The 21,907-nt window shown below is 42.9% G+C and overlaps 1 protein-coding gene across 1 annotated transcript in view; it reads right to left on the minus strand.

Annotated features, from left to right (window-relative positions):
* Positions 1 to 240: 240 nt before the first annotated feature.
* GFRA2 (GDNF family receptor alpha 2) overlaps positions 241 to 21,907 on the minus strand; it is a 40,776-nt gene continuing 19,109 nt past the window's right edge. The window contains exons 2-9 of the mRNA XM_075272721.1: positions 7,983 to 8,276; positions 6,459 to 6,542; positions 5,436 to 5,775; positions 4,480 to 4,589; positions 4,252 to 4,392; positions 2,446 to 2,621; positions 2,112 to 2,159; positions 241 to 607 (exon numbers count right to left, since the gene is read on the minus strand). Of these exons, the coding sequence (XP_075128822.1) occupies positions 488 to 607; positions 2,112 to 2,159; positions 2,446 to 2,621; positions 4,252 to 4,392; positions 4,480 to 4,589; positions 5,436 to 5,775; positions 6,459 to 6,542; positions 7,983 to 8,276 (1,313 nt within the window). The 3' untranslated portion in view covers positions 241 to 487. The remainder of the gene's footprint in view (positions 608 to 2,111; positions 2,160 to 2,445; positions 2,622 to 4,251; positions 4,393 to 4,479; positions 4,590 to 5,435; positions 5,776 to 6,458; positions 6,543 to 7,982; positions 8,277 to 21,907) is intronic.

Genomic DNA, 21,907 nt, shown 5'->3' on the forward strand with positions numbered 1-21,907 from the left:
CGAGCTACAGATCTTCTGGCTGCTAACTCATCACCTGTCGTCTTTGCCGTAGAGGCGCCATTATTTGCTTCAGGTTTCCTTCTTTGTATTCTATGTACTTGCTTTTCGTCTGGTTTTGGTCAGAACAAGTCCGTCTGATTGTAATATTTCTTCGTGTGACAGAAATTCTGCTCGGTAAGAGTCTTTTCGATGGATTTGTCTCAGTGGAAATTTGCGGAGAATGAGCCTGCAGATCATGATGCTTATTATTTCACCCTTTATTCTATTTATACATATATTAAACTCACATAGTTGTGTCTAAGCACCAATAATTTACGTAGCGAGAGGTGGCCGTAACGTCAGAGTACCCAACAGGTGGCTGTACATGGTATCAGTCCAGCATGACTCTTCTGGTTGTCATGGGTTTGAGGCTTGGACCCCTTTATGGAGGGTTTGGTTGGGTCATTATATACAATTCTTAAGTCCATGTGATTGTGCCAAGGATGTCTCAGAAGAGGGCGGTGAAGAATAGAGCCAGGAGGGTGGACATCATGCTGGCATGGTGCCGGGATATCCCAGAGTGGCCTTCATCTATCCTTAAATCCGGGGTAAGGTCTGTGAGATGTGACTGCAAAATAGAGCAAATGGATAACAATGGCGTGACAGCCCCATAGAAGGCGCAACGTTATGTGGGCCGGGATTAACCGTTTTAGCATCTAGAGCTGTAAGGTGACACAACAACTCATCGCACTTGGTTTATCTCACTGATAAAAGCAACGTGACAGAAGCATTGTGACTCAAGGGCAGTGGCACGTGGCGGCATGTTCAAGATGTAGGAATCTCCATGGGTATTATGGATTGCAGTGTGAGTCGTCCCTGTGGGCACCACACTGCATAATTGGGCTGTTGTAGGCAGGAATAGGACAAGCGAGATGTTCAAGTGAATTTTTCACATTGAACATGTTGTTCGATCTGCCAGCTGCATGTGATAGAGCAGGAGGAGCTGAGCAGATTGATATATGGGTTTATAGGAAAAGTTTCAGTATAATTTGTATTGTGCTGATCCAGATCTCGGGTTAAGAGTCTAGTAGGAGGTCCTAGTGAGTAACTGGCAGTTATTTTTCAAAGTAGAGTCTGTCAGTGATTGGCTTCACTTTAAAAAATAACTGTCAGTTAGTGAGAAGCCCCGCCCACTGAGGTCAGAAGGGAGGAGATTTAGATCAGCACATTACATGTTAGACTGAATCTTTTCCTATAAAACTATATATCAATCTGCTCAGCTCCTCCTGCTCTATAACATGCTACAGATATCAATGGTTTGGTATCTACCCTGCAAATTACAATTTTAATGTAATAATAGTTGATTTTTAGTTAATGGCCTAACAGATATTAACATCCACCAGATAACCAGAAAACTGGTGTGAACTATAGTATGTCAGGCAGAGGCATCTCCGTTCTGCACAGGGACCCGAATGACAGAGAGCTGCACCGCTACAGCGGTTACCTGCAGACACCGGCGTACCCCATTGACTATAATGGGGTCAGCCAGATGCCTACCCTTTTCATATAGATGCAGGGCTTTTCTCTCTGGCGATTACTGGTGGTTTCTGCGGCAGAGTCTCTAACGGAGAAGCAGATGTGAACTTAGCCTGGATATTATTACTAACATATAATCAGGTTCCCTAGTGCCCCAATTATTACCTTTGCAGAGCACAGCAGGGAAGGCCGAAAGTCTCGATCCTCTACTTCCCCTGCTGAGGCTGCAACTCATGGCCACACGACCAACTAGTCTATGGAGAGAGAGCTGTAGAGCGGAGCGGTGACTTCCAGCAGTGGGTTACAGCTCTTCATGAACTAAATCCCCACCAAGCCTAGACAGTCTTTAGTCGTCAAAGTACACTAGGAGTCATAGTTTTTCGCAACCGGTGAGCTAATGGCAGGTTGGACACCATTGTTTAAGATCAGATAAGATCAGAGAATACATGGACAGGGGAACCTGACAACCTTATACATGACCGCATGACTAGAGAGATGATAAGAGTAGTCAGCGTGCTTATAGGTTATGGAATATAGTGGAGAACACAGAGCACATGAAAAGTGAAGAGATAAATGGATGACGGATAATATAATACCTCGGAAACACAGAGCCTAATGTGGGGTGAGCTGTCATTCTTCTTGTCCTGCAATACAAAGTGCACTTATCACCTACAGGTAAGTACAAGTATGCCCACCATGTATTACAGAGATACAGATACATAAAGATACCCAATAATAGTTAGATTTGCCAAGGTTGTCCCAATTTTTTATTAACCACCCCAGCAAATTCAGCCTGTATTGGCCCAACAAGGAGGGTTAAATGTTCCGATTTTTTACAGTCGGATGTTGGTAAGTATATAGTACCCCTATCAATGGCATTAGAAGAGAGCGGCTGCTCAACTACTGTAAGTCACAAATTTTGGCCCTTACCTGAATAGAATCACAGATGTCGGGGTTGGTCTCATACACCGTGTTACTGTCACTCTGGTTATCAGGCAGAATATGTCTCTTCTCAGTGCGAGGTGAAATGGTGGTGAGGGCTGGACGAGGGACGTTCTGCTTGTGGACAACATCTGTACCATTACCATAGGCGTATATGGCACTTCCTAAAGGTGCAAAAATACATTTATACTTTATATATCCATATATCTAATATCTGTATAATCTATCTATCTATCTATCTATCTATCTATCTATCTATCTATCTATCTATCTATCTATCTCCTATCTATCTATCTATCTATCTATCTATCTCATATCTATCTATCTCCAATCTATCTATCTATCTCCTACCTATCTATCTCATATCTATCTATCTATCTATCTATCTATCTATCTATCTATCTATCTATCTCATATCTATCTATCTCCAATCTATCCATCTATCTCCTACCTATCTCATATCTATCTATCTATCTATCTATCTATCTATCTGTCTGTCTGTCTGTCTGTCTGTCTGTCTGTCTGTCTATCTATCTCATATCTATCTATCTATCTATCTATCTATCTATCTCATATTTATCTATCTATCTCCTATCTATCTATCTATCTATCTATCTCCTATCTATCTATCTATCTATCTATCTATCTATCTATCTATCTCCTATCTATCTATCTATCTATCTATCTATCTATCTCATATCTATCTATCTATCTATCTATCTATCTATCTATCTATCTATCTCCTATCTATCTATCTATGTAATATTTGTCTCATATCTATCTTTTTACATAGTAAATACTATGTATACCTTGTAAGTCATATCCACACTTAGCTATCATCCCCCCTCTATCCCCTGATTCGCCTCCTTTGTAACATCAATCCATCTTTTCCCTATAGTAAATGAATCATCTGCATACAGCAGATCCAGAGACAATGGCTCCTATCGGACCGCGCTCTTTCATGCATTTCTAATGCTGGTGCGTACAGACAATTGAATTATCATGAGGGTCAATGTCACTTAGATCAATAGCAATGCATTGGAGACATATGTTTAAAATGTTTGTGTATTCAAGTCTGGCGTGTAGAGCGAGCAAAATAAACCGGAGTATTCTGTGCAAATGGATAGCCTGCATATAAAACCAGTCCCAGATCTGCCGGGTAGTCGTGTACTCTCTTTGTATGAGGTTGTTAGAAATAGAAAAGTAGAAGTTGTGCATAATACAGCCATTTCTGTACATAGGTTGCATATAGGGGCATACGCAGGATTTTCTAGAATGGTTGTCCTGAGGATTGGAGGCCGGAAAGAAGAGTAATATTGCACAGATGGGGGGGATGTATGGTGTAGGGTGCATATTATAGTCGGAGATGCTCATATACACTATAGCGTCCCCTATGTGCCCCACATAGTATAATATCCCCAAGTCCCGTACAATATAGTCTCCTCAATTTCCACAAAATATAGTCCCCCCAGATCCCATACATTGCAGAGCCCCCAGGTCCCACACATTTTAGTGGCCCCTGGTTCTACACACTACTATGCCCAAAGCCCACACATATGGGGCCCTGGCAGTGCCACTAATACCATAAAAACTTTAAAATACGGATGAATCCCATTATAAGCCAGTGGCGTCTGTCTGTCGCTGGTTGGATCCATCATATGACGGATCTGACACAGCATCATGGCGTCCATTATAAATAAAACTCCTAATAACATAGTAATAGGACATATTAATATCACGTTCCATATTTCAATCTCCCTCGTTCCATGCTCTAACCATGGCCTCCATACTCACGTAGACAACGGTTTTGCGTAAACTCCTTTAAGTACTGCTCACACTTGGATTCTTGATCACCACTTCCACTACAGGAGCACCAAGGTCCTATGGAAAGGGAATGAGGATCGGAATCCAGGAAATTCAGAGCCACATCATATCCTGAGGGCAAAGGAACAGCGACAGTCAATGATGGATCCCGGAAACTGGTAATGACCACTGGAGCCGAAAAAGGAGCCATATACCAACCTATCATCCCAGCGTATGCCCCCAGGCAGGCTGCATAGTTATCCCGAACACAACCGGACGTAGACTGAGGGGAACTCTGACAGTTCGTGATAAAATCTGCCAACCTGGACCTACAAACACACAAAATACATGATAGAGTAAAGTCAATTGTGATATGGTCTATGTAGTGTTTACTCAGTTATGTATAGGGCTATGAGATTCTAAAATATTAATCTAAATTAGTCTAAAACACTGGATGACTAAGTGACTACTAAAAAAAAAAAAAAATCCCGTCGTCATTTTGCTATGATCTAGTTTTAAAGAGATACTGTCACCAGGTCTGAAATGCCCAATAACATACATCATCTGATCGGCACTGTCACCCTGAGTACTTTGGTGTTTTGTTTATCAAAATCCGTTCAGCCATTCAGAAGATATAAGACCTGTAAGCACACAGAGACTCCGCCCCTGAGGAACCGTGGTGTTACCACCCACTTAGCTCGTATACTCTAATATGCATCACCACTAACAGGGCTTATATTTTGGGAATGGCTGAACGGATTTGGATAAACGAGACATTAAAATGCTCAGAGTGACAGCGCCGATCAGATGATGTCTGTCATTGGGCTTTTCAGTGCATTAGTCATGCCAGTAAATTTAGAGATGTGAGTAGGAATAGTGGGAATATGCACAGAATATATTAACATAACAGAAATGGAGAGGAGGCTAGAATATAAATTCAAGTATAATATGAGCAGCCACTGTAAAAAGAATATGAAAATTGTCAGAAGCTAGGGTCAGTCCTATAATATTACGGGGAGAAATTTGTCCAACAGGTAATTTTAGCTATATGCTTCCAGTACTGCATTGTGTGTAGTTGTTGGCCCCCGGCGGTCATATATTTGCCATGAAATTCTAAATCTTTGACAACCCCTTTAAGAAAATGGAAATAAATAATATTAGAAATGCCATGGTACCTGCACATTGGGTCTTGTCTGCAGGTGGCCCACACCTCCAAACAGTTAGGGACCTCAGGGCGACTGAAGGAGCAGCTTGGCACTGTAGTCTGGCGTCGTCTCTCTGCACATGGCTTGTCCGCACAGGGACAGAAGAGAAGGGGGTAGGTCAGATTTGAAGGGATACGCTCCATGAAGACACGCAGATTCTTGTGGCACTTGCGACGGAAACATTGCACGTCGTCTACTGTGTTACAGACGGAGATGAAGGCAGAGCGAAGTTTCTTGCAGATATCGTTCACATTGCAGAACTTAGCCGCATCCAAGCAGGCATTCTGCTTATTGACGGCCGCCTCTGTGCCTATGAGATATAATACAGGGGAGGTAATAAAATAATCCCGACAGAAAATATTACTAGATAATAAGGCTTATCAGCAGTGGGTCATGACCTCCCCTGAAACTGATAGCATGGTCAGGTCTAGTGAGATACGATTGTTCCTTGCAGAGACCCCCAGTTGGCAGAGGGACTCTCATAGGCTAGGCAATTCTCCCAGAAGTGACATGTTCCATTTAAAGGGGGTCTTTGAAAACTGACTGTTGCTAGGAAAGAAGTGATACTCATCCACCCCTTGTCCTTGGCTCAAATGGTATGTCCGCCATACAGTCCGATCCAGCCCAGCTGGAAATGCAGGAGCTTTGGTGACAGCTGAGGTCAATCACTGGCCTCAGTGGTCACATGTTGGCTACCAGCGACGTATTAGCTGTGACGTCATCAGTACCCAACATGAGACTGCTGATGCCCGTGATTCTCCGTAACATCTGTAATGGTCACCTGAGCCCTTGTACTTCTGGTCCCAGTATTGTGAGGATCAAAGAGCCCAGGGAAGGTGAGTATAATTTAGTTTAATGTTTTACCCCACCCCTTTAAGGTCATAGCCATATACTGTCCTAATTATTACAGAGGAGAATGTATAAGTAATGTTATTATCCCTTATCATGTAATATACATGGATTTATACAAGGGGCCCCTTTACTGTCACTCACCAGAGTTGATCGATGCCAGGCGAAAGATGTCTGATAGACGGGAGGTCACGGGTTCATATGGCGACGACTCGTAAAACTCGTCCCCTGGGGAGAAAAATAAGAATTTCTTACAAGGCTCACAACGCTCAGTGTGTTACACGTGGTGACCTCTTATCTCCAAATCTCTACATTTCCAATGAACATCCCTCGTCCATCCAGAAACCCTAGTTTTGTGGGGTTTTTATCCTTGACTTTTCCTTCCTAGGACACGAATAGTGAGAATAGGTGATTTCCATGTGTTTTATATTACAGGCACTCAATGGATATTTCTGCCGCCAGGAAATCTGGTTTGCACTTTTTATTGGATTACATCTGATATTTAATGTGGCTGCGCCTTTATTCTTGGTATTCTGATGTTACTTTAATCGTAGGGTTGATCTTAGTGTGTTCCTAAAATGTTCTAGCAGGGGGCTGGGTTGGTCTGTGAAGGTTTCCCTCAACCCTTATAGGCAGCAAATTTAGGCATGGAGATGTTATAGGGTCTCACAGCCTTAGTCTAGGCCTCTCTGAGTTTCTGGTCAGGCCTTGGTGTGTTGGACCATCAATATTTGGTATGACCTTTAACCTTTGACTTCCATCAATTCTTCTTGGTACTTGCATGCAAGTCCTTCTGACCCTAAGGAGGACCATCTCTAGGATGGTCTCCATTATTGCATTCCTTTGAATACTCTTGCACCTTACTACCCTCAGTAAAGAAGAACTTTTATTCCAAGTCACTCCTATTAATTCCTGCATTTCACCTACAAGGGCACCCCAACCACCAACAGCCAAGAGATATCACCCAGGGTGTGAATAGCTAAACCCCTATCATCAGCATTGCGGGCCCCCACACCACTGCACCAACCCTGGGGACTTAGGAAGACCAATGGAGGAAAGGCTCACCAACACTGTGAACCTCGGGACAACTATCCCAAAGGCCCAACACTACCTACATTCCTGTGCCCTGGGTCACGGCATACAGATCTATGGATATTTCTCTGTGACGTTAAGAGAATGAGTGCAATTGAAATATTGACTGTAAAGGGTAAGACTGGACTTAAAAACACAATGGGATGTGTAGACCCTCACTAAACTGAGAGACTTCCACCATTCCGATTTTTGAGGCATACCCTTAGGGTATCGATAGCTTTTGTTGAGATAAAAACCATAAATTTCAGCCAAAAATCATCTTTCACTTATGGTTAAATTGGGACCCCAGTCCCCTACCCTCCTTAGAAGCACAACCATGGTAATGGGGAGTTGGGATGGAGCAGGTGAAAATGTCCAATGATACTCCATGGTAAAGATGGAAACATACAGCAGATATCCCAGGTTATGTGACTGGTGGGACAGTGACTGAGGTCCCCCATTCTAGTAATCATGGGGGGGTCCAAGGGTCGTATTTCCACCAGTGGTCATGGGTAGTGCCCTAATGCAGGAATGGTCAGTCCATTCCTGTCCATCACACATTGTACATTCTTCATTTTTACTTCTCATTCTTCTCACCATCGGTCAGGCCAGCATGGATCCCCCAGTAGACTTGTAGACATTGAAGCTCCTTCTTCATTCCCCTTCGGCAGCGGCACATATAGAGGGCGCTCTCCTGAAGCACCTCCAGAGCTGTCTTACATTCCTGGCTGGATAGGAGGACATCACGGTCCCTTCCTGCTAGACATTGGCGCAGGGTACGGAGTCGGGAGCTGCAGGACTGGTCACTAATGCATTGCTCATTGGCTTGTATGCAGTCTGTATGAGGCCAGGAGACAGGCGAAGACCCAGAGAGCGTAAGGCCGGTGTGAGCTGAGGAGAGAGGAGACCATATCAGTATGGGGGGAGTGAAAAATATCAAATGCTATACAAAACATGTAGTTACTACAGTCAAAATCCACGTCCTCAAAACTCAGTCCTCCTACTGCTTGGTAATGTGTCTGCACCCACCAGGATCAGCCAGCTGTCTCATGGGTATGGGGGTTTCTGATATTTGCATAATGGGCAATGTTGGCCAAAGACGGATAAGGCATGTTGGATTTTAACATGCCTGATCTTTTATCCCTGCAGGAGAGAAATGCTGCCGGGGGGTCTCTGGGAATTGTAACACCAAGTTACATGATAACATAGGGGCCTTCTTTGATAACTCCTACAGATTCCCCTCCATTGAAAAATGAACGATTTATGATACGTAAATCCAATTTGCATAATAATTTGGAACACCGTATATGGGACCGATGGAGACGCAGCCTATAGGGGTTTCCTTTGATGGCTGGCAATCATCAGGGGGACGCTGTGGCACAAAGGGGGGCATCACGACCACGTGCGGGGTTCTGCCAAAGATGGGAATGATGTGAAGCCATGTCCAGAGAGAGAAGGAAAGGGAAATATAAATGCTGCTCACACGTACCAAATGAGAAGGAGCTCATGGTTACGCAAGCTAAGCGTCTATACTGGGGCCTGTGAGCCTTAAAGGGGTTCTCCCATTATGGACATTTATCCCCTACCTACAGAACAAGGAATACTTGTCCGATCACTGGGGAACCAAGTGATGAGGAGGACGGGGGACCAAATGTCCCCCAAAGGCCTCCTTGTCAATGGAGCACCAGCACTTGTGTAACCAGAACTCCATTCATTTCTATGGGTCTCCCGGGACTGTAATCCAGGGCAGAGCCCACAGTCCCATAGAAGTGAATGCAGCACCAATAATACTCCATTCACAAGGAAGCTTTTAGGCCCCCAGCGATAGGACACTTAAGCTCTTTCCTTTGAACAGGGGATAAGTGTCCCTATCAACACAACCCCTTCAAGTTGCGTCCCTGAGGACTACTCACCTATATCCATCTGTCCAAGAGACTATGAATGGAGGGGCAGTGTCCATGTGCAACCATTGTTCGATTCAAAGAGGGGACATGAGACCCCCAGTGATCGAGCACTACTCCCCTAGCCTGTGAATAAATGATAAATTACAATTTCAATCACAGGCCTAAGTGGTGACCCCCCAAGAGGCCCGAACGAGGTAGAGATAACAGGGCCTCCACCAGTGGCGAAACTAGGAATGGCGGTGCCCCGTAGCGAACTTTTGACATGGCCCCCCCCTACCGACGCCCACCAAAGACCCTGACCAACCCCTCCCCCACACATTCCTGCACTCTCTATTATTCCCCATAGTGTCCCCTGTACACACTATTATGCCCCATAGTGGCCCCTGCACACACTACTATGCACCATGATGGCCCCTGCACACAGTATTATGCCCCATAGTGTCCCCTGCACACAGTATTATGCCCCATAGTGTCCCCTGCACACAGTATTATCCCCCATAGTGTCCCCTGCACACAGTATTATGCCCCATAGTGTCCCCTGCACACAGTATTATGCCCCATAGTGTCCCCTGCACACAGTATTATGCCCCATAGTGGCCCCTGCACACAGTATTATGCCCCATAGTGACCCCTGCACACAGTATTATGCCCCATAGTGGCCCCTGCACACAGTATTATGTCCCATAGTGGCCCCTGCACACAGTATTATCCCCCATAGTGGCCCCTGCACACAGTATTATGCCCTATAGTGTCCCCTGCACACAGTATTATGCCTCATTGTGGACACCCGCAAACAAATATTATATTCCCGAGTATAATAATGATGATTGTGGTGCCCGCAACGTCACTTTCTGACCCCGATCCAGTTGGTAATGGCCTATTAAGAAAAGAAAGAAAAACACAGTGGTAGCGGCTGTCTCCGGGCCCCTAATGTCCTGAGCCTTGTGGCTGCTACCCCTGCTACCCCGGTAGGTACTCCACTGGCCTCCACCTATTATACTCGGGGATCTGAAGAGACCCCAAAATGTTATAATTTTACTTCTAGTTTTATCCAAACATGTTCGGACCGAATTGAAACGAGGGATCACTTTGTCCAAACATGGGAAGTAATGAGTCTTATGAGGTTCTCTCATCTTTAGTGCCAATATATGGAAGTCCCATGACAGTGAGTGGAGTGGTGGCAGAGTATTCGCAGCCCTCCTCTATTAATGCGGGAGCTTGCGGACTTGTGGACGGTGGATGTGTCATCATTAGTGACTTGCATTCTTTCCCGACATCTTGCTTCAGTCCCCCCAGGATTGCTATTGCATATACGTAGTACTTTTGTGCAGTTAAGTGAATCCCTACGGACTGTTCTTTCATGACGGTTTGTCTTGCAGCCACAATCTAATATATCAGGTAGTCTATCACACATACACGGCTTCTCCCAAGGCACAATGAGTTGCGAAGAAATAAATGAATAAACATGGCCGCCTATCACACAGAACAACAAACCAAAGTGCTAAAAAGTGCAATATCACAGAAAAGAGTAACCAGGTGCAAGCACAGACGCCCTGGATAATAGATGTGATTTATGAGCTATCTTCCAGACTATTATTTTTCTTAGTATCCGTGTACAATCCACTTTATTTTCCACTTTCCTACGAAGCTGATGCAATTTATTTCCGTTCAGTCCCCTATATTAATATTAATGGATATTTGCTAGTATTACATTCAGGTGCAAAATTTCCACTTCAACACAACTAATAATTGCTGAACTTAAAGGGTATCTGAGTTCTCATCAAAAGTTAAAATCTGTGCAGGGTCTTGCCAGGCAGTCTGTTCTTTGGCTATATAAACCTTCATACAAGGTCTCCTATTAGTTCTTATACTGCTAATAGCCCCATTATGACTGCAACACATTTTACATTTCTCTCTAAGACAAGGGGGAGTATACAATACAGAGCACTTTGCCTTCCCCGTCCATTACTACTACTACTGGTGGTTTCTTTATATGTAATTCTAACAGAAGTAACTGTAAATTAGATTACAAAACCCAACTGAGCATAATAGGAGATTCTGTGATACTGGACTGCAAATTCAAGACATGATGCAGCTAAATATATCTCTGAAATAGAAATCTGAAATCAGGATAGTTTCTTTCTGTCCCATCAACAATCACACAAGCAGCTAGTCAGAAGTAAGTAGACTCCTCCTAGACACTCTCTGAGCAGTGTACAGGTAGGGAGAACAAAGCAATAAATCTGTGTCTAAACATACAGAATCTGTGAAGCGAGACCCGTCCCCCCACTTCCTGTGTTCCTGTCTTGAGCTTGTCAGTTTCTAAAGAAAGATTTGCCCTAGTAACAGGGAGTGAAAGGCAAATCAGGAAGGAGGGAGACACCTGGTGGCAGGAACTTTAGAGTGGGTTTTCAGACAGAAAACATCAATATTTTCTAATAAAGCACATTGCATTTTGGTCCCAAACCACATTCTCTATTAAATAAGAGGGTCCTGTCACTGGGTCCTGTTATAGCTTAGTCTGGAGGTCCAGACACATCTATCCATTACATGGACTTCTACATCATTTCAATAACAACTGGTACTGGTAGTACTTAATGTCCGCTGCAGTGGCAAAACAGTAGAATTGAACATTGGCTACCAGGTTCTCAGTCACTGAGGTAATAGCAACAGGGCACCCTATTGTTCCTAGTGAACACCCTTTCAAAAGACACAGTCTGCTTTGGAAGCATAAAACTTCTCACCTGTCCCTCTTCTGGTTCATTCTCCCCACCATTGTTAGCCTTCATTGTTTATTACCAAGTAGTGATCTGGAATATATTTGGGCTACTTATAGACAAATATAGATGGGCAAACCTGTCTGGCTTAATTTCAGGTTTGAGTGGCTTGGGTTCAAGATTAATTTCAGATTGAACAAGTTCAGGATAAAATACAACTGAAAATGGTTCAAAACATAATATATAACACTCTTAGGGATCCTATGGACCTATCTATAAAACATAGTGTAGTACACTGTCAGGGCGCCTAGGAACCTATCTATAAAACATAGTGTAGAACACTGTCAGGGCGCCTAGGAACCTATCTATAAAACATAGTGTAGAACACTGTCAGGGCTCCTAGGAAACTATCTATAAAACATAGTGTAGAACACTGTCAGGGCTCCCAGGAACCTAACTATAAAACATAGTGTAGAACACTGTCAGGGCTCCTAGGAACCAATCTATAAAACATAGTGTAGAATACTGTTAGGGCTCTTAGGAACCTATCTATAAAACATAGTGTAGAACACTGTCAGGGCTCCCAGGAACCAATCTATAAAACATAGTGTACAATACTGTTAGGGCTCTTAGGAACCTATCTATAAAACATAGTGTAGAATACTGTCAGGGCTACTAGGAACCTATCTATAAAACATAGTGTAGAATACTGTCAGGACTCCTAGGGACCTATCTATAAAACATAGTGTAGAACACTGTCAGGGCTCCCAAGAACCTATCTATAAAACATAGTGTAGAATACTGTCAGGGCTCCTAGGAAGCTATCTATAAAACATAGTGTAGAATACTGTCAGGGCTCCTAGGAACCTATCTATAAAGCATAGTGTAGAACACTATCAGGGCTCCTAGGAAGCTATCTATAAAACATAGTGTATAATACTGTCAGGACTCCTAGGAACCTATCTATAAAACATAGTATAGAACACTGTCAGGGCTCCTAGGAACCTATCTATAAAACATAGTGTATAATACTGTCAGGGCTCCTAGGAACCTATCTATAAAACATAGTGTAGAACACTGTCAGGGCTCCTAGGAACCTATCTATTAAACATAGTGTAGAGCACTGTCAGGGATCCTAGGAACCTATCTATAAAACATAGTATAGAACACTGTCAGGACTCCTAGGAACCTATCTATAAAACATAGTGTAGAGCACTGTCAGGGATCCTAGGAACCTATCTATAAAACATAGTGTAGAACACTGTCAGGGCTCCTAGGAACCTATCTATAAAACATAGTGCAGAACACTGTCAGGACTCCTAGGAACCTATCTATAAAACATAGTGTAGAGCACTGTCAGGGATCCTAGGAACCTATGTATAAAACATAGTGCAGAACACTGTCAGGACTTCTAGGAACCTATCTATAAAACATAGTGTAGAACACTGTCAGGGCTCCTAGGAACCTATCTATAAAACATAGTGTAGAACACTGTCAGGGCTAGTAGGAACCTATCTATAAAACATAGTGTAGAACACTGTCAGGACTCCTAGGAAGCTATCTATAAAACATAGTGTAGAACACTGTCAGGGCTCCCAAGAACCTATCTATAAAACATAGTGTAGAACACTGTCAGGGCTCCTAGGAAGCTATGTATAAATTATAGTGTAGAATACTGTCAGGGCTCCTAGGAAGCTATCTATAAAACATAGTGTATAATACTGTCAGGGCTCCTAGGAACCTATCTATAAAACAGTGTAGAACACTGTCAGGGCTCCTAGGAACCTATCTATAAAACATAGTGTAGAACACTGTCAGGGCTCCTAGGAACCTATCTATAAAACATAATGTAGAATACTGTCAGGACTCCTAGGAACCTATCTATAAAACATAGTGTAGAACACTGTCAGGGCTTCTAAGAATTTATCTATCTATATATACTTATCTAGCCGATTTCTAGTCTCCACAGCCGAAGTTATGTCAAAGTGAACATAACATTATTCTACTCTGGGGTTCCTTCAATGAGTATGAATGTTTCTTTAGTTTTATCACGCTCCCTGGACCTCCAGCTCTTATACTCTGGGGCCTGAAGAGAGTATAATGCAGTCACAATTTTAGTTCACACGAGGCACATGTTCATTTGTTTGGATTCATAAAAAACTGAACAATTTGCTGTATTCAGGTCGGGTTTGCCATCCATGTAAGATTTGCCTCTTACGTGGTGAGCAATGGCATGGCATTGGTTAAAAGGGCTCAGCATTCTGTAATGTATGGGAGATCCTGACAGCAGTTGTTAAATCTCAACGTGGGGCCAATTTAGGTAAAACTAAAACATTACACGGCCACTGTTAGAATCAGTGGGGAGGATTACGGAGTCCTCCAGAGCGGGAGACCTCTGCAGCAGGTGTAATGGATGAGGATCCTGACTCGTGGCCCCTCCATTATCCTAACAAGGAATCTAAAAATGGATTTTCTAAACCAAACAACCCCTTTAAAGGAACATACATTCAAAGATGTTTCCTATGATGGGAAGATTATCCATGGGCGCTTGTTCCTCTGGTGTATGTTATAATAACTCATGTGTGTAGCTGTGCTTGGAATTAACCCTTTTATAACACATGTAATGCTTTATCCCCTTCCCATCTCCAGCATTTTTCGATTTTTATTTTTGACTCCCCACCTTCCAAACTCCAAAACTTTTTTATTTTTCAATATGATGGATTAATGTTTGCGGGACAAATTGTTCATCATAAAGGTGCCATTTAATATTCTGTAGAATATACTGGAAAGCTGAAATAAATCAGAATGGGGTGGAATTGGAGAAAAACTGCATTTGTGCGACAATCTTACGGGCTTCATTTTTACAGCATTCACTGGACAGCCAAAATGACATGTCACCTGTATTATATGGGTCGGAAGGATTCCAGGGATACCCAATTTATATAGTTTTATATATATTTTAACCCTTTAAAACAAATCCAAAACTTTGCAAAAAAATTTTTTCTTGAAGTCGCCATATTCTATAGTATACTCCATCACGCAGCCTGCAATTGACATGAATGCCAGACAAGTCAGAGCTTTTAATAAGCAATGAATCGCCGGGCCTGGATCTTGTTCCAGGGACTGGTGATCCTCCCGAAAATGGTGGTGCCCATGCGCCACCAAGAAAAATGGCATCTTCGTAAGCTGTGACCCACCCCACCACCGATCAGTGTGGGCACTGTTTGTGGGCATTTGCACTTGGTCTGTATTGTATAATACAGCAGAAACCCGGTGACTACACTGACCTCTGAGCTCCTGAGTCACCGCCATATATAGGGTTATATGATAGAGGAGAGAAGTTGAGCTCTGTGATATATAGGGTTATATGATAGAGGAGAGAAGCTGAGCTCTGTGATATATAGGGTTATATGATAGAGGAGAGAAGCTGAGCTCTGTGATATATAGGGTTATATGATAGAGGAGAGAAGCTGAGCTCTGTGATATATAAGGTTATATGATAGAGGAGAGAAGCTGAGCTCTGTGATATATAGGGTTATATGATAGAGGAGAGAAGCTGAGCTCTGTGATATATAGGGTTATATGATAGAGGAGAGAAGCTGAGCTCTATGATATATAGGTTATATGACAGAGGGAGAGAAGCTGAGCTCTGTGATATAAGGTTATATGATAGAGAGAGAAGCTGAGCTCTGTGATATATAGGTTATATGACAGAGGGAGAGAAGCTGAACTCTGTGATATATAGGTTATATGATAGAGGAGAGAAGCTGAGCTCTGTGATATATAGGGTTATATGATAGAGGAGAGAAGCTGAGCTCTGTGATATATAGGGTTATATGATAGAGGAGAGAAGCTGAGCTCTGTGATATATAGGGTTATATGATAGAGGAGAGAAGCTGAGCTCTGTGATATATAGGGTTATATGATAGAGGAGAGAAGCTGAGCTCTGTGATTTATAGGGTTATATGATAGAGGAGAGAAGCTGAGCTCTGTGATATATAGGGTTATATGATAGAGGAGAGAAGCTGAGCTCTGTGATATATAGGGTTATATGATAGAGGAGAGAAGCTGAGCTCTGTGATATATAGGGTTATATGATAGAGGAGAGAAGCTGAGCTCTGTGATTTATAGGGTTATATGATAGAGGAGAGAAGCTGAGCTCTGTGATATATAGGGTTATATGATAGAGGAGAGAAGCTGAGCTCTGTGATATATAGGGTTATATGATAGAGGAGAGAAGCTGAGCTCTGTGATATATAGGGTTATATGATAGAGGAGAGAAGCTGAGCTGTGTGATATATAGGGTTATATGATAGAGGAGAGAAGCTGAGCTGTGTGATATATAGGGTTATATGATAGAGGAGAAAAGCTGAGCTCTGTGATATATAGGGTTATATGATAGAAGAGAGAAGCTGAGCTCTGTGATATATAGGGTTATATGATAGAGGAAAGAAGCTGAGCTCTGTGATATATAGGGTTATATAATAGGAGAGAAGCTGAGCTCTGTGATATATAGGTTATATGATAGAGGAGAGAAGCTGAGCTCTGTGATATATAGGGTTATATGATAGAAGAGAGAAGCTGAGCTCTGTGATATATAGGTTTATACCGTATGCTGAGCTCTGTGATATATGGGTTATATGATAGAGGAGAAAATCTGAGCTCTGTGATATATAGGGTTATATGATAGAGGAGAGAAGCTGAGCTCTGTGATATATAGGGTTATATGATAGAGGAGAGAAGCTGAGCTCTGTGATATATAGGGTTATATGATAGAGGAGAGAAGCTGAGCTCTGTGATATATAGGGTTATACCGTATGCTGAGCTCTGTTTACTGTTATGTCTTTTAGGAAGGACTATGGAATAATATCACTCCTTAGTGAGTGAGCACCTATACAGGCATATGGAGACTTATTAGTTATTTTTGCTCCACTGGGGGATTATGGGAAAAATATGCAAATCTGTTTTCAAAGATGTAACTAGGAAAACAGTGCCTCAGTTTGCTGCTCTCTAGGGGTAGCCCTCTTAAACATCATGCATGACTTTTTCAACAAGCCTATTGCTATGATGCAAGGATTAGCCAAACCAGTTCCCAGCTGTGGACAGCGCGGTTTCGATCTGTTGGATCTCCTCAGCACAGTGTAGAGATACTGGTTTGGCAGCGTGAGAGACTATAGACCAGGATAAGATAGAACTATGACATTAATGTCACTTTAAGAATCGTGGCAATACAACAGTTATGTGACGGTCATGTCCTGTGATAACTTTGTGACTACTGCACATTAGTAGACATATATGTCTATGTGGCGTCATAGAGATATTGCCAATATAGGGTGAGAGTTTTGGGCAGTGACTTATAACAAGCATATACATGAGCTGTTCAGAAACGCTGAGCTGCTGTGACAGAAACTGTCTAGATGGAGGATGGGCTGAGCTGGAAGTGTCGGTTCGACATTGCAAATGTCAGTGATGTGTTCTGGGCATCAGCCAAGTATTACAAGCATCAGTAAAAAGTCAACCTGTTGCCCCTTGTAACATTGTTATGAACCACCCACTGGGCTATTTGTCTTATCTGAGAACATTGTAACCGCCAAGTTGATTGCCTCCTTGTCAGTAACATTCTCCAGGTACATCTGTATCTGCATGAGTGAAAATTACTGAAAGTCATCTAGAGCGCACATCATACCAGACAATATCTGACCTCAGCTTCTCCCCTCTATCATATAACCTATATATCACAGAGCTCAGCTTCTCCCCTCTATCATATAACCCTATATATCACAGAGCTCAGCTTCTCTCCTCTATCATATAACCCTATATATCACAGAGCTCAGCTTCTCCCCTCTATCATATAACCTATATATCACAGAGCTCAGCTTCTCCCCTCTATCATATAACCTATATATCACAGAGCTCAGCTTCTCTCCTCTTTCATAAACCACTACATATCACAGAGCTCAGCTTTTCTCCTCTATCATATACCACTATATATTACACAGCTCAGCTTCTCTCCCTATATCATACAAGCCTATATATCACAGAGCTCAGCTTCTCTCCTCTATCATATAACCCTATATATCACAGAGCTCAGCTTCTCTCCTCTATTATATAGCCCTATATATCACAGAGCTCAGCTTCTCTCCTCTATCATATAACCTATATATCACACAGCTCAGCTTCTCTCCTCTATCATATACCTCTATATATTACACATCTCAGCTTCTCTCCCTATATCATACAAGCCTATACATCGCAGAGCTCAGCTTCTCTCCTCTAACATATAACCCTATATTTTTTGCTGTTATTATCTTTTTATGTATGCCTTATTCTTTTGGCTTTAGATTGCTTCAATAGGGATAACAGCCTTGATTTTGTTGCCATAACAAGGATGTGTTAGGTCTAGTGGGATCCAGCAGCATTATCTCCTGGCGGTTCCCTGGGTGTTAACGCTATTGTATCCATAACATTGATCTCTGTGTAATGAAAAATCGAGAGGACAGAAATAGTTAAAAAAAAATTAAAAAAAAAAAAAAAAAAAAAACTCTTCTGCTTTCTCTGCTGAGTGCTGGGCTGCCTCTGTACGCCTGGACGACTCTCTGCACGGTCAGCCGCTATTCTACACCACTGTTTTCATGGTCTTGTGTAATAAAACTCCTTAGAAAATGTGTATTGGTGGTTGTTAAGGGGTTAATTAGTAGCGACCAAGAAACATTTGGATACTTGTTTTGCACTGAAGGAAAAAAATTTCCATCAGTGTGAACCAATTGTTTTTAGCGCCGCGGACATAATGATTATCATTAAGGGTTATTGTTTCCGGTTGGGTTGGTAACAATTATGGTTCCATCTATGGCCGGCTGTACAGCAGACAGATACAAGGTAATTGCTGCACCTTCTGGTATGGATCCTGACTCCCACTTCCTTTTCCCGGTGCCCCTTATCCTATCTTACTCTTCGCCATTTCATGGTTTCCCCTTGTTCGCTTTTTCCTCTACAGTACATGCCTGTGGCTTTCCGCCTTTCACCGATTTCCCTCGGCGGAAGTGGCTTTTGCTATTTAGACACCAAGGGGACAAAATTCAATTTGATAACTTTGCTAATCCAGCATTTACGAAACTGCTTTATCAGTTATCCAGGGAGGAGGAGAAGCGTACCACGGGGGGAGAGTTGTGCAGCATCAGATAGTAGGAGGGAGGTGTGAGGGAATGTGCCGCGCCGTGCTGGAAGAACAGTTCATGTTGGGAAATAGCTCAGCGTTGTACAGGCAACGAAACGCGGCATGCTGTGATTTTGATTTTCACCATCAGAGACAAGCTGGTTAAGATCTGAATGATAGTGGATTGTGAACCGCGGGATAGAACCCCAGGGTAATGACCTGGAAAAGGGGTTAAAAAAATGACAACTACAGCTACGTGCCAGAAATGCGCTTGGAGCGGTTGTCACATCCCCTCCTTCACCCTGCAGTGAGGATGATCAGAATCATAGAGAATACATTCAAGGATTCTCATCATCATATAGCGATAAAGGGATGCTTAAAGGGATTGTGCGGGGAAAATATGCTCCTGCAGTCGGAATTGAAAAATCAAAAAAGTACCGCCATATTTTTATAGGTTTTGCTTTTTGGCTTCCAAAATTCTATTCTTTTCCAAAAATTTTATTCCAAAATTCTAGCTTTATTTTCCGGGTCGGTACGATTACCATGGTGCCAAAGTTCTATAGTTTTTTTCATGTTTTAATAGCTTTGCAAAAATTCTAAATTTTTAAGAAAATTAAATTATGGATCGCTCGTGCCATAGACTGCAATACTACTGTATTGCAGTCTATGGCAGATTCCCTATATAACTATTGAAGCCACAGGACGCGAGTGCATGTAGGGGTTAAAGGGGTTTTCCAGAACTATGATACTAATGTCCTATATTTCGGATAGGCCATTGTTATTAGATCAGTAAGGTCTGACAATCTTACCCCCACCTATTTAATGAGCTTGAGGCACTTGGGTAAGCACCGACCCTCTTCTCGTATCAGTGACGTCACATGGTCATGTTGTAGCTCATTCCTATTCAAATGAATGAGGATGAGTTGCAATACCAAGCATGGCCACTATACAATGTATGGCGCTGTGCTTGGTGAGCAGTGAAGAGGTCACAGCACTTGCTAAAATGCAACAACCCCTTTAATCTGAGTCTATTATATGAATATAGTCCTGTAAAACCCCTTTAATATGCCCGTTGCAGTACCATGTGAACTTTAAGCAAACACAATAATGAAAATGTCCCATCCTAACCAGCTTTAAAGCCTTTCACAAGGCAGAGGTATCAGACCCCACCACTATTGCCCCTGATTCTCCCGGGGATATACATCTTATGTCTAGTCAAAAGCACCATAGACAGTGGCCTAATCCGCCTAACCCTTGTCCTAGCCCTACACGGCCATGACCTCAAACGAGGCACATCAGTCATTTCTACATTTTGGGGGCCATATTGCTGAGGGGCTATGGGCTAGGGTAGAGCTGCTTCTCCTATCGAATGACCCCTTTAAGTAGAGAAGTAGTGCAGTTGCCCATGGACACCAATCAGATTGCTTCTTTTATTTTCAAAAGGGTCTCTGAAAAATAAGAGCTGACATTTGATTGGTTGCTGCTCCATTTTCCTTTGCACCAATTTGAATAAATCTTCCTCCGAGTTCGGACGTGAAGAGAATCGCCTAAAAGTGAGAACCGCGCCAATGTCTATTGGCCGGGGCCCTAATACAAAATCTGTAATGGGGGCCCCCACTTCTATCTATAATACCAGTGTCAGTCTATGTTGTGGTACTTTTTATATGGCCATACAGTCTATAAGAAGGGTCATCCGGCCATCAGGAAGGTTGTAGGGACCCATTTCCTATCTGGCTATGGGGCCGTCCGAATTCCAGTCATGTCCGCTGCCTATGGCCATATAGGAGTCTTGGAAAGATGGAGTTAATCTTCTGCACCTTTGTGTCTACCCTTCGCCGGTCAGCTGGCTATTGCGGCTCTGTCAGGCATTGTTTATGGACTCCCCTTCTTGTCATTCTTGCAGAACATCGCACCTCCCTGCAGAGCGCACAATCCTCTCATTAATGCTATGCAGAGCGCGGCCCTTGTCTTCTGCGCTGCCTCTAATGAAGTCCTGCGGGGACTCCCAGCTCTGATAGAGAGAATGGGGGCAATGTCTGGACAGATGTGGGACAGGCCAAGGGATGGGATGGGGAAGAGGCGACTGGGACTTTAGAGGTGACTTTCACTAACTACAGCTTGGACCGAATTCACGTCTGACGCATGCAGACAGCTCAGGATATATCGCTTGTCTTTATATTGAGTGTTGCACGATTCAAGGACAAATTCAGCTCTGCTACATCTACCCATAGGCACAGATCCGCCATATAGTCCTTGAGATGAACTCTCTCTTCCTTTCAGATGATCAAAAGTTATAGTTCCACTTTCTGACAACCAATATGGCCGCTATTATCTCCTGCAGAACTTGTCCTGTTCATACAGTCAGTCACCCTATACATATCACACATTCAGTAGTCTAGGAAAGCTGAGTGAGGACACACGAGCCTCACCAATGCCCCCTAGTGACACCAATGCCGAGCGTGTGTACTGGTAGCCATAGTTGATTAAAATATTCAAAATTAATATTACAAGTATGGAAGGTGGAAAATAAAAAAGTAGGGTTATGTCTGGTGAACCGGTGGGATGTCTGTGGTTCGGACTTGTTGGGCACCTACTAATCGGCACTATTCTCTGGATAGTGCCAACCCCTTTAAATGGCATTAACATGGCTGCTTTTTTCCAGGAACGGCACCACTGCTGCCCATGGGTGCCATCTAGTATTCCAGCTTAGTTCTACTGAATTATATGGGATTGGGTTGCAATACTGCA

This window comes from Leptodactylus fuscus, chromosome 5, assembly GCF_031893055.1.
Source record: "Leptodactylus fuscus isolate aLepFus1 chromosome 5, aLepFus1.hap2, whole genome shotgun sequence".
NCBI lineage: Eukaryota > Metazoa > Chordata > Amphibia > Anura > Leptodactylidae > Leptodactylus > Leptodactylus fuscus.